The sequence below is a fragment of the Megascapheus bottae genome, chromosome 14, assembly GCF_031878675.1.
Source record: "Megascapheus bottae isolate mThoBot1 chromosome 14, mThoBot2.hap1, whole genome shotgun sequence".
NCBI classification, from domain to species: Eukaryota; Metazoa; Chordata; class Mammalia; order Rodentia; family Geomyidae; genus Megascapheus; species Megascapheus bottae.
In genome coordinates this window covers 43,413,487-43,426,843 of record NC_143522.1, presented here as the reverse complement: position 1 = coordinate 43,426,843, position 13,357 = coordinate 43,413,487, and the positions used below count along the sequence as shown (strand labels likewise).

The following is a 13,357-nucleotide window of genomic DNA, read 5'->3' as shown; positions in this document are numbered from 1 at the left end:
ATTGGAGATGAGTCTCACAGGCTTTTCTGCCCAGGCTGGCTTTGAACCTTACATAATCTTCAGATCTCAGCCTCCTGAGTAACTAGGATTACAAGTGTGAGCCACTGGTGCCTGGCTTCAGACTGCAATTTTAAGCCAGGTTCCTGGTGATTCTGAGAATTTAAATAGCAGTGTGATGGAGAGAGGGTAGGATTTACAGCCAGATGGTATAATCTCCCAGGGCTTCTGTTTTCACATCTGTAAAACTAGAAAATACTTACCCTGCCAGAGTAAGAAGGTATGAAAATGCAGACAAAATTTGGTGAAAAGAGAGGTGGCTACTTAAAACTAAATGACCATGTTGTGTTTGGATGTGTTGATTGTGTGTCTAATCCCCTGCTTCCAAGCCTTTTTTTTTTTCTACCAGTCCTGAGGTTTGAACTCATGACCTGGGCACTGTCCAAGCTACTCAGGAGTCTGAGATCTAAGGATTATGATTCAAAGCCAGCCTGGGTAGGAAAGTCCATGAAATTCTTATCTCCAGTTCTTAACCACTAGAACACCGGAAGTGGAGCTGTCTGTGTCTCGAAGTGGTAAAGTGCCAGCCTTGAGCACAAAAGCTCAGGTACAGTGCCCAGGCCCTGAATTCAAGCCCCACAACTGACAGAAAAAAATTGTCAGAGAAGATCTTTAGGTTAGGTTATAGTTTGAGTATCAGAATATTCCTCCACAGGAACCTAATTATTATATTATTTATTTTGGTAGCAAAATGATGTCTTGGTTTCCAATTAATTTATAATGTTTTGCATAGTTGCATGTGGAAGATGCTGAATGCCTTTCCTTTTACCCCTATAAGAGCAGCAACCACACCTAGGTTTTTTTTTTTCTGCGATATTTTTTTTTTGTCAGTTGTGGGGCTTGAACTCTGGGCCTGGGTGCTGTCCCTGAGCTGTTCAGCTCAAGGCTAGAGCTCTACCACTTGAGCCTCAGCACCACTTCCAGCTTTTTGGTGTGTATATGGTACTGAGGAATTGAACCCCGGTCTTTGTGCATGCTAGGCAAGCACTCTACCACTAGGCCAAACTCCGGGCCCCTGTCCTTGGACTTCCTCAAGACTAGAGCTCTATCACTTGAGCCACAACACCACGTTTGGCTTTTTCTATGGATGTGGTACCGAGGAATCGAACCTGGGTTTTCGTGTATACTTGGCCAGCACTCGACCACTAGGCCAAACTCCTGGCCCCATATCTAGTTTTACAGTTAAGTTTGCTTAACCCTGGATCCATAGTTTCTCCTCCATCCTTCTTTCTCTGTTTGGTGATCCGACTTGAGTGGGAACCAGGCCAAAGAATAGTCTTCACAAAATCAAAAGTTGGAGGGACTACAGCCCACATCTATCTTAATTTTTGTAGACAGAACAATGTGTCCGTGTTGGCTTTACTTTTGCCTGAATTTTTTGAAAACGACTACTTTAGCCGTGAGTCAGATGTGCTGAGGTGTGGGGAGGAAAACTGGCTTCTGGCAATGTAGGTGTGAGGAAGAGAGATGTCAACCTAACAATGAGGTTTTCTTTTGGTGTTTGCGGTGGGCAGAGTCCACACAGAAAAACACCTAGCTCAGCTGCCGACAGTGCCTGCCAGTGTTGTAGGAAGAGTGAAGTTTATAAAGACTAGTGTCTTGGTCAGAGGCTGTTGCTCTGTGTGTCTGTGTAGGTAGGTCTGTTTTGAGACTAGAGGTTTCTATACCCTGGGCTTTGTTCTAATTGGTTGTCTGCATTATAAAACTAAGTCATTTTTGAATGTGACTTTTTTTTTTTTGCCAGTTCTCAGGCTGGAACTCAGGGTCTAAGCACTATCCTTGGGCTTTCTCAAGGATGGAACTCTACCTCTTGAGCCACAGCACCACTTCCAGCTTTTGCTATGTATATGGTACCAAGGAATTGAACCCACGTCTTCCTGCTTGCTAGCAAGCACTCTACAACTAGGCCAAAATCCTGGCCCTCACACTGACTTTTTATTGGTCAGAGTCTTACAATTTTCTGATTGGTTATTAATTCCGAATCAAGTTTTTTTTGTACAAATCCTTTTCCAGGATCATGGGAAAGATGTCAAAACTAGAAGGAGCTAGGGAGGGGCAAAGACAAGATATTTTGAAATAATATCTCTTTTGCATCTGGTTTTGGCTTGCTTGGCCAACATGCTTTTCTGGAGTTCTTGAGCCCTAATTAATCTATGCCTTCACAGATGTTAGAAGTGGGAGAGCTGACACTGTGTGCTCTGGTTTCATGGAGCCAGTAGTTGTTCTGTTTTGTTTGGTGGGTCATGGGTCTTGAACTCTGCCTGGGTGCTATCCCTGAGCTCTTCAGCTCAAGGCTCCCACCCTATCCTTGAACTAATTCCCACTTCCCATTTTCTAGAGGCTAATTGGTGTCTTAGGTCCTTTTGTGGCCGGGCTGGCTTTGAACCATGATCCTCAGATCTCATCCTCCTGAGTAGCTAAGATTACAGGCGTGAGCCACTGTGCCTGGCATCCCTTAGCTTTTTCACTCCAGGCTGGCACTTTACCACAGGAACCATAGCTCTACTTCTAGCCTTTTGGCAGCTATTTGGAGATGAGAGTCTCAAGGATTTTCTTACCCAGGCTGACTTGGAGCCATGATCCAGATCTCAGCCTCCTGAGTAGCTAGAATAACAGGCATGAGTCACCTGTGCCTGACTCCTTATCCTTCTTTATAATAGGTATATGTATACTCTTCAAGGCCCTTCTTAGAAAATAAAAATCTGCATAGTGAGACTAGCTATGTAACTTATTAGCTTCAAGTACGGAGATACTTAGGAGAAGAATGGTTGGACATACACCTCAGTTATTAGTTCTGGCTAATTCTAGTTATTAGTGCTGGCTGGTATCTGGCCATTTTTGACCCACGAAAAAGCCAATGCCTAAAGTTTCCTTCAGCGCGTATTAACTGGCTGCCTCATTGTGCTGTCCTCAGACCTCAGGGGTACAGCAAGGTCATCAGTTACCAGCATTGCAGTGAGACCCACAAGGCCACAGAAAGCCTCACTTCTTGCCAAAGCAAAGCAAGTAAATTCCCTTCTCTGAAGCCTCAAAACCCTCTTGGTTTATTATAATCCAAACAGACTGTGGCTCTGATGCATGTGAAGTTCCATCTCTTTGTGGAGTTCAGCAGCCTCTGACAGCCGTTGGTTTTGTTTTTCAGTCTTCACCTACAACGCTGGCCGCCAGGAGACCTGTGAACAGAGCCATGACCAGTGCTCCCGGCACGCCTTCTGCACCGACTATGCCACCGGCTTTTGCTGCCACTGCCAGTCTAGGTTCTATGGAAACGGGAAACACTGTTTGCCAGAAGGTGACTGATGGGCTGAAGAGGGGTGCCCTCTCTGTCTTCCTTCTGTCTGTCCATAGGGTGAGCTTGGCTCTGTGGACTTTACTTCTCTGCCTGAATCTCCTGTTAGCAACTGGTTTGGGCTATTTCCTACTTCAGTGCTTGTCAGAAGTTTCTCTCCTGGCCCCCTCTCCACCCAAGCTTTGTAGACATCCAAAGGAAAGGGAGAGAAAGGAGAAAGGGAGAGCAGAGATTGGCTGGGGCCACATTAAAGTGATTTGTATGAGAGTGAGTTTGGGGGGTGTGAGGGGCGCCATGGCTAAGGCTGAATAGGTTTTCTGTCTCTCAGGGGCACCTCACCGGGTCAATGGGAAAGTGACTGGTCACCTTCGTGTGGGCTCCACGCCCGTGCACTTCTCCGACGTGGATCTGCATGCTTACATCGTGGGCAATGACGGCAGAGCCTACACAGCCATCAGCCACATCCCGCAGCCAGCGGCTCAGGCTCTTCTCCCGCTCACACCAATCGGAGGCCTGTTTGGTTGGCTCTTTGCTTTGGAAAAACCAGGCTCTGAAAACGGCTTCAGCCTCACCGGTGAGTAACACCCCGAAGACGCTGAGAGCTCTGCTTTGCTGTGTTGCTTTTTGGGGTGAGGGAGGACCTGTCTGTTCTTGCACCCCAGGTGTGTAGAGTTCTTCTGCACATGGGTCATCGGGACTGGTTTGGACCTAGACAACTGATTCTGTCAAAGACTACAATTGCTTCTAAATGTTCTCTCAACTTTTCTGAGCAGTAGGGTAACATGTCTTCCTACCCACATGTGTTGATGTGTATTTGTCACCTTTTGAGTCATTTCATACAGGCAAAGAGGGATGCCAGAATGGTACCTTTGGGCACCCAGGAAAGATTTTACTTCATGATGGGCACCTCTCCTCCTCTTGTACCTGCATGCACCAGGTTTTTAGTAAGATAAATCAGTGCTTGTCACACTTTAACCTGCACACAAGCCACCCAGATGGCTTGAGAGGGTATAAATTGGATTTAGTAAGGGTTTGTGATTTTGTTTTTCTAATAGCTCTCAGAAGATGCTGAAGTTGCTAATTGAGGACCTTTCCTTCCTCCCTCCCTTCGTTCCCCTTCCCTGCCCTTTCTCTGCCCTGCCCTTCCTTTTGTTGGTAGTAGAGGGGATTTAACTCTGGGCTTCTTGGACTTTCACTTTTAGCTTGTTATTAGGGTAGGATCTCATACTACTGTCTGGGCTGGCTTTGGACTAGGCTCCTCCTTCTTCTACCTCCTGAGTAGCTGAGACTGCAGGCATGTGCCTTCATACCAGGCCACAGGGTCTCCTTTGACAGCCTGAAGGAAACATTTTGGCTTTTTACATACCTACAAGAGCTTTTTTCCTTTCTTGAACACAAAATGAGAGAAACTGCAGATTTTAATATCTCTTTATAACTCTTGCCTTTAGTCAAGATTTAAATAAAATGTTGGGTCAAAATAGATAAAATGTAGGACACAAAATTCAGTTTGAATTTTAGATAAACATCTAATTTTTCAAAGTATAAACATTCCTCAAGTATTACATGAAGTATATATGAAAAATAAATCCATATTTATCTAAAATGCAAATTTAAGATATCTGGATATGTTTTTTATGTTTCGCTTTTACTGGTTTGCTTTTGCTAATTCTGGCAACCTTACACAGAAGTTCAGGATGCAGTGGTGCTGTGGCTCAACGGGTGGGGCAGTGGACTTCACCTGAAGAGCTCAGGGATAGCACCTCAGCCCAGAATTCAAGTCCCACACCCGACCGCCCCCTCCAAAAAAAAGCCAGGATGCTCCCAAGAATGCATTTCTTACAGAATATAAGTTGTTATAAAGAGAAAGAATATGAAGTAAGGGAGGTAGAAATGAGACTCCATTAGAAAATGTGTGGAGGTTTAGGGAGTCCATAGCTGATAGGACTTAATTTGGAAATCAGCTAATCAGGCACCAGCTCCAACAGTAGTAGAAACTGGGAGGTGGAAGTACGGGCTGAAAAGCATTTACTTTGTTTCGCAGTGTTCTGGGGATCCAACCCACAGCCTCAGGCACACTACTCTGTTCAGTCAGTGCTGGTAATCATGTAAGCACTGCCTCTTTTTACCCTGTCTGAATTTTTGTCCTCTGTAGGTGCCACCTTTACTCATGACATGGAAGTTATTTTCTACCCAGGAGGAGAGCAGCTTCGTATCACTCAAACTGCTGAGGGGCTCGACCCAGAGAACTACCTGAGCATGAGGACCAATATCCAAGGCCAGGTGCCCTACATCCCAGCAAATTTCACAGCCCACATGGCTCCCTACAAAGAGCTTTACCATTACTCAGATTCAGGTATGTGTAAAATGAGGGTTGTACCTGCCTCATATAGAATGTTCTAGAACTGTATGTAGCATATCAAATGAGTTCAGAATCATTTTTGTTTTTGTTTTTGTGAAATAGATGGTGTGGGTAAGCAAAGAGTTGGCTCCTGTACAAAGAATGTGTCCTTTCAAAAAGTAATAATATAGCCAATTAAAGTTGTGGGGGAAGTAGCAATAAAATAAAACAGTTCCTGACCATGTTATTTACCCTCTGGGGTATGAAATATTGCTTATTAGAAATTGTCCTTTAACCTTGTTCCAGCTGATGATTTCAGCCTGCTTTAAAAAGTCTTAGAGGCTGAAAGTATGGTCTCGTAGTAGAGTGCCTGCCTAGCTTGCATGAAGCCCTGGGTTTGATCCTCAGTACCACATACACAGGAAAAACCAGAAGTGGTTCTGTGACTCAAGTGGTAGAGCTCGGCCTTGAGAAGTTCAAGGACAGTGCTCAGGCCCTGAGTTCAGGCCCCAGGACTGGCTGGAAAAAAAAAAAGTCTTACAAGCCATGCAAATGTTATGAAGCAAATGTGAGATTTGAAGTTGGCAGATAAGAATTTACCTCTTGAACTTGTCACTTAAAACATACAGGAAATCCTGTGGCTCACACTTGTAATCCTAGCTACTCAGAAGGCTGAGAGCTGAGGATCACAGTTCAAGGCTACCCTAAAAATCAAAAGCTAAAGGATAGCACCCGGGCCTGAGGTCAAGCCCCACTTCCAGAACAACAATAACATCAACCCATGTGAAAATCTAATAGTTTCAAATATTTACCATTCTGCCTTTAAAATATTACAGCTGTGACCTCCACTAGTTCCAGAGACTACTCACTTACTTTGGGTGACATCAACCAAACATGGTCATACCGAGTCCACCAGAATGTCACTTACCAGGCATGCAGGCATGCCCCTAGACACCAGGCTGTGCCTTCCACCCAGCAGCTGACCGTGGACCGAATCTTTGCCTTGTACAATGAAGATGAAGGCGTGCTTAGATTTGCTGTGACCAATCAGATTGGCCCCGTGGAAGGTAAGATATCTTCTATTCTTTTAGGAAGCATCAGAACAATACAGAGGCAAGTAAGGGTGAGTGAGGGGCCAAACTGTTAGGGGCGGCATATAAGGTTGAGTAAAGCAGAGGAAGAGAAATAAAACTTGTAGAAGAAGAGTGTCCCTACCGAAGGTCAGGAGACAGCATAGCAATTGAAGCTGGTATGGAGCAACAACTAGTGATGTGTTTACAGCTCTCGTGATAACTGGCAAGCTTAGCTGCTAAATTGTTTTTGTAAAAATGCTTAACCTTCTCTACCACCTGCGTGTGGTTTCATCCTTGTAGTTATTGACTGTGGCATCATAAGGTGATGTCTAACAGTGACTACCACCTGCATGTGGTAGTAAAAGCTCAGCCCCACTGAAGTTCTGGGTTGCTCTCTATCAGCCCCAAGGTGGAGAGTAGCCACTGTTCACAGTGCTGATGGCTATTGCTGGGGAGGAGGGGAGGAGGTTAGGGCCTCCCAAAGTGGCTGGGATATTAACTCGGAGCAAGGTTGGACCAAGTGAGGCAGGAGAAAGGTGTTGACATGCCTTGTTACAGTTATGACAAGTGTAGTTTAGTTTGGAGGTGCAGGGAAGGTCTCCCCCAAGAAATGATATTTTAGCTGAAGTTTAAAGAATGGAGTTCTCAACAAATGAGATGGAACAAAAAGCTGGTGCCTGGAAAAATAAAATCAGACTTCTACATTTGGAAACTTCGCCTGAACATGAGACTGGATGCTTTGTCTGAGAGCTTGCTACTTCTATTTAGTCAGAACCTGGAGATAGCTATTGTAGCAGTAAGTAGGTAAGAACAGGAAATGGATGGTGTCTAAACTGGAAAGGGAGAAGTAAAAGGATCTACTCCCAGATGACATGATCTTCTGTGCAGAAAATCCAAGAAATACACTAAAAATCTATTAGGATAAATTCAGGAATGTTGCAGAATACAAGATTAATATGTAAAAGTTATATTTATAATTAACAGTGAGCAAATAACAATGAAATTAAGAACTTTAATTTTAAAAAAGTTAAAAATACATGGAAATATTTATTTTATTTTGTTTTATTTTTTGCTGCCAATCCTGGAGTTTGAACTCAGGACCTGGGTACTATTCATGAGCTTTTATGCTTAAGACTAGTGCTCTACCACTTGAGCTAAGCCTTCACTTCCAGCTTTTTGCTGGGTAATTGGAGATGAGAATTTCCCAGACTTTCCTTCCCAAACTGGCTTTGAACCACAATCCTCAGATCTGAGTCGCCTGCCTGAGTAGCTATGATTACAGATGTGAGTCACAGGTACCTGGCTGTTAATAAAATTCAACAGAAGTATAATGTTGACTATAGAAGCAGCTTTTTTTTTAAACTGAATTTAGCATCACGTACTTATAATCCCAGCTATGTTGGAGGTGGAGTTAGGAGGAGAACATTGGGTATTATCTCTTTTATATCCTAGCTACTCAGGAGGTTGAAATCTGAGGATCATGGTTCAAAGCTAGCCAGGGCAGGAAAGTCATATCTCCAATTAATGAGCAAAAAGCTGGAAGTGGAACTGTGAGACTGTAGAGCAGTGCTACCCTTGAGCACAAAACCTCAAGGACAGTGCTCAGGTCCTTGAGTTCAAGTCCTAGGACTGGGATAAAAGAAAAAAAAAAAAGACCCAACTGCAAAATAACTAAAACACCACTGGGATGTGTGGCTTAAGTACTACCAACCGCTCCCCTATACCAATACCACCCCCCCCCAGGAAAAAAAAAAGGAAAGAAAAACCAAAAACCTTTTTTTTGGGGGGGAAAAAGGGATTATTTTCTAGATTTATTAATTAGAAAGTATAGTATTATTAATATGGTAGTACTTCCTAAATTATCTATTGATATTACCTAGCCCCTATCGGAATGTCAGGTGGCTTCTTTGCAGAACCCAGAAAATAGTCAAAATAGTCTCAAAACAAAACAAAGCAAATGATGCAGTTGAAGTACTCAACTTAAAATAATTGGGACAGTGATGATGGGTAGGTGCCATGCAGAGCAGTGGGCATGAGCATCAGAAAGAAGTGCTCATATTTGTGATCAATTGCTTTTTTTTTTTTTGACAAGGGTGTCAAAATGATCCAATGAGAAAATCCATTTTTTTTTAGCAGGTAGGGCTGTGTCAATGATCATATGCACACAAAAGATTGAGCAGGGATCCTACCTCATGGCATTCATAAAAATGAATTTAAGCAAGTCATCAACCTGAATGTAAGCGTTAAAAACTTCAAAAAGAATACAAAGGGGTACGCTTTTGTCATTATGAATTTGGCAGTGATTTCTTAGGACACTAGAAGTATAAGAGAGGAAAGAAAAAAAGATAATTGGGTGTCTTCAAAGTTCAAAGAAAAGAACCTGAGCTTCCAGGGGAAATTGCAGCCAAGTGAACATGCAACCCATGGAATGCAAGAAAATATTTTAACTTATATTTAATAGAAGACTTGCAGAAAATATGGCATTCTGTTATGACTCAATAATAAAAAGACAAATCTAATTAAAAAATGGACTGACAAAGGAGCCAAAAGTCTACACTGGAGAAAAGACAACAATCAGTGGGCAACAAATTGAACAAACTCTTCTCAAGAAGAAACACAAATGGCCAATGAATTACATAAAAGTATTATTCCTTAGCCATAAAAGAAATGAAAACCAAAACTATATTAAGATCGCATCTTACCCTGGTCAGAATGGCTGTCATCAAGAAAATAAACAACAAATGCTGGTGAGGATGCAGGGGAATTCGAACTCATATGTTGTTGGTGAAAATGTAAACTAGTATAGTGACTCTAGAAATTAGTGCAGGGATTTCTCAAAACATTGAACACAGACCTATCCTATGATTCCTCCATACCGCTTGGGCATATATTCAAAGGATAATAAATCAGTGTATAAGAGGACCAGAAGTGTGGCCTAGTGGTAGAGTGCTTGCCTAGTATGCATGAGACCCTGGGTTCGATTCCTCAGTACCACATACACAGAAAAAGTTGGTGTTGTGGTTTGAGTAGTAGAGCTCTAGCCTTGAGAAAGCTCAACCACAGTGCCCAGGCCCTTAATTCAAGCCTCAGGACTGGTTAAAAAAAATCAGTATAGTTTATCTATTTGAAATAGGAAAGGGAAGGGGGGGAAACAAGATGATTGGGAAGGGGGAGGAGGTAGGGGGAAGGAAATGGGGACAAAAACATGAGAGGGGTATCAATGTGCAAGAAATAATGCACCTACTACCTGATGAATGTAACTGTAACCATTCTATACATTACCCCGACAATAAAATTTAAAAAAAAAATCAGTATACGGGGCCGGGAGTTTGGCCTAGAGGTAGAGTGCTTGCCCAGCATGTATGAAGAACCTGGGTTCGATTCCTCAGTACCACATACATAGAAAAAAGCTGGAAGTGGTACTGTGGCTCAAGTGGTAGAGCTCTAGCCTTAAGAAAGTCCAAGGACAGGGCTGGAGCCCTGAGCTCAAGCCCAGGACTGGCACACACACACAAAAAATCAGTATACAAGAAAGATGCATGCATATTCATGCTGATTGCCACAGTGAGTTCACGTTAGTCAAATTGTGGAATTAGCAAGGTACCTAGCAACTGATGAATGGATCAGGAAAATATAGTATATATTTTGTGAGTATACACACACACACACACATAAATATACAATGGAATTCTACTGAGCTATAAAAAAATAATTTGAAGGGAAATGGATGGAACTGAAGATCCTCATGTTGAGTAAAGTAAACAAAACTCAGAAAGTCAAATATTGCATGCACTTTATTTGTGGAGAATAGATCTGAAATGATGGTGATGATGACAACGATGACAGTGACGACGACGACGAGTGGTGACGAGGATAAAATGCCTTGTATACATGAAGACAACGTAATGAAAAGAGGGAAGGAAACTTGATAGGAGAATCCTGAGTTGTTTAGTTGTTTTGGTTGGGACTGTAGACATATATAGTTGGGACCAGATATATGATTCTATGGCAGTGAATTAATGTATAAACTGTCAGTTGATTTTACAAGAACATGTAAATTCAGAAGGAAAAGATTTCAGATTTCTCAAGAAGGGATTGAAAAACATCTTTGTCTTTTAGGTGATCAGTTTTATCCTTAGCTGGTGCAAACCTAGAATCTGTGAAAATAGCCATTAGTGGAAGAGTTTCTCAGGCCACGGAGTCCATTGAGGTTCTGGAGTCATTTAGGAAATAGAATAGTTCCTATCCATGTCCCCTGCCCCATTTTTCTTGCTGGCCCTGGGCCTTGAACTCACGGCTTTAGGCTCTTGCTTGCTTTTTTTTGCGCAAGTCTAATACTCTACCACTTAAGCCACACCTCCACTTGACAACTGGAGTTAACTGGGAATAACAATCTTGGATGGGCTATGATCCTCTGATCTCAGCCTCCTGAGCTGCTAGTATTACAGTCATGACCGAGCAAACTAGCATTTACCAAGTTGCTGACTGATGAGGCTCTTGAGTTTTAGATTATCCCTTTCCATTCAAGTCAGATGATAATAATTAATAGCAGGGGATGATATGTAGCTCTGTTCCTAGTACTTAATGTGCATTTCCCTCAGTGCAATCCACGTTCCACTCCAGCAACCTCTCCCCTGCAGGGAACTGTCACTCCCCTTGCTGCTCCCCCTGCTTTCCACTTTTCAGATGGGTAAGTGATGAAACAATGAAACATTTGGAAGTACCTGCCTTAAGTGAGCAGCTATGACTCGTACCCAGGCTGGGATGCAGAGCCCACACTCTGCTCTGTTGGCCTGATAAGAGCCTTGTCATTTAGACAAGTTTGAAAAGAAGCAATATGTATATTTCTTTTTTTTTTTGTTTTTTCTTTTTTTGCCAGCCCTGGTGTTTGAGCTCTGTCCTTGGGCTTTCTCAAGGCTAGAGCCCTACCACTTGAGCCACAGCACCACTTCTGACTTTTTTCTGTGTATGTGACACAGAGAAATCGGCCCTGGGCCTTTGTGCATGCTAGGCAGGCATTCGTACCACTAGGCCAAACTCCCGGCCCAATATGTGCATTTCTAGACCCTTTGTGTCAACCGCACGTCATCTACCCAGAGAAGTACTGTTCATTCTTACCAGAGTAGGAGGGAAAAAATGGGAAAAATTCAAACCAGAATAAAGGCACCCAACATAAACCTCTCCTCTCCCCACCCTTCTCCATGCACACCAATGTTTTAGGGTCTTTACTGCATCTGGAGCTAGCGTCTGTCTAGAAAGCAGATTCAACAGCACAGTGGGGCCATCATGGAAGTGTGCTTGGGTCCTCCCTCTGAATATGCAGGACCTGCAGCCTGGCTAGTCTTTCTTCCACTACTCTGCTCCCTCTTCTCCCTGCAGTTGCTTGAATATCACATGTAGCTTTGTGGTGTCATAGATCAGGACCGGGGTTGCTTCTGGTCCTTCTTCTCTAGGGTCCCTTCTGTGAGTGTAGGAGCCAGGAAAGAGTACTGTAGTGATGCTGAATGGATTGCTCCTTTAAGGAAACTGTTCTTGATTAAATGAGTAAATTAGTTCCAGATCCTGCCAGAGTGGAGCAGTTCTGTGAGGGGGTGAGGGTAAATAGAAATGGCTGAAGAACAGTACTGCTGTGTTTATTTACTGGGGCAGAGAAAAGCCAGCAAGTTGTGGTGGTGAATGGTGAAATGCTTTTAGGAATATGATTAGATTATTAGAAGCCACATTCTGAGAATAGAGAGGGCCTAGAAATCTGAAGGGCTCCAAGTTTGGTTTAATGTTCTGCCATTACTGAATGTCTGTCTGAATGTGTGTATGTGTGTGTGTGTGTGTGTGTGTGTGTATGAGTGCGCGTGCGCGCGTGCATGCATGTGTATGTCCTGGCTCTGAGGCTTGAATTCAAGGCTCCTCTATCTCACTTGGCTTTTTTACCACTTAAGCCACACTCCAACATTTTGATGGTTAATTGGAGATAAGCATCTCTTGGGATTTGTCTGCCTAGCTTCAAACTGCAATCCTTAGATGTCAATCTCCAGAATAGTTAGGCTTGCAGGCCAGAACCACCAGTGTGCATGACATGAAATTCTTAATTCTTAAATTAAAAATATTCTGATTTTTCTAACAAGGAACTGTATTTTCATTTTGTAGACAATATAACTGGACCTATGAGCAAATTAAATTTTAAATCAGTGTCAGATACTTCCAGACACTTCCTCTGCAATTTTAAGTGCAATAATGCATCTTGTCTGAATTTCTAACTCACTTTTGGGTTGCCTTCACATGTTTTTCTTTTTCTTTTCATGCCTAGCAGGGTGGTAAGCTGTGGATGGCTGTGAAAACTCACTAATATTTGCTGGAATGCACTGGAGTGAAAATTTTGATGCTGTAAATTTCTAAATAAGAAAAGTTAAACAATAGTATTTATAAAGTAAAACATTTTGAAGATGAATCTTTCCTCTGGCAAGGTATGCCAGGCATTTTTTGTACAGAACATTCTCCTAAAATGGAGAAAGAACTGGGAGGAGAGTCAGGTTTCGTGTCTTTAACATGTGGGGCCCCTTGGGGAGGACACGACCCTGTTGTTTTCAGCCTAAAATCACAGGC

The 13,357-nt window shown here is 42.9% G+C and overlaps 1 protein-coding gene across 1 annotated transcript in view; it reads left to right on the top strand.

Annotated features, from left to right (window-relative positions):
- Nid2 (nidogen 2) overlaps window positions 1–13,357 on the top strand; it is a 60,732-nt gene that overhangs the window by 21,184 nt on the left and 26,191 nt on the right. The window contains exons 5-8 of the mRNA XM_090345094.1: window positions 3,200–3,349; window positions 3,675–3,920; window positions 5,499–5,699; window positions 6,521–6,751. Of these exons, the coding sequence (XP_090201220.1) occupies window positions 3,200–3,349; window positions 3,675–3,920; window positions 5,499–5,699; window positions 6,521–6,751 (828 nt within the window). The remainder of the gene's footprint in view (window positions 1–3,199; window positions 3,350–3,674; window positions 3,921–5,498; window positions 5,700–6,520; window positions 6,752–13,357) is intronic.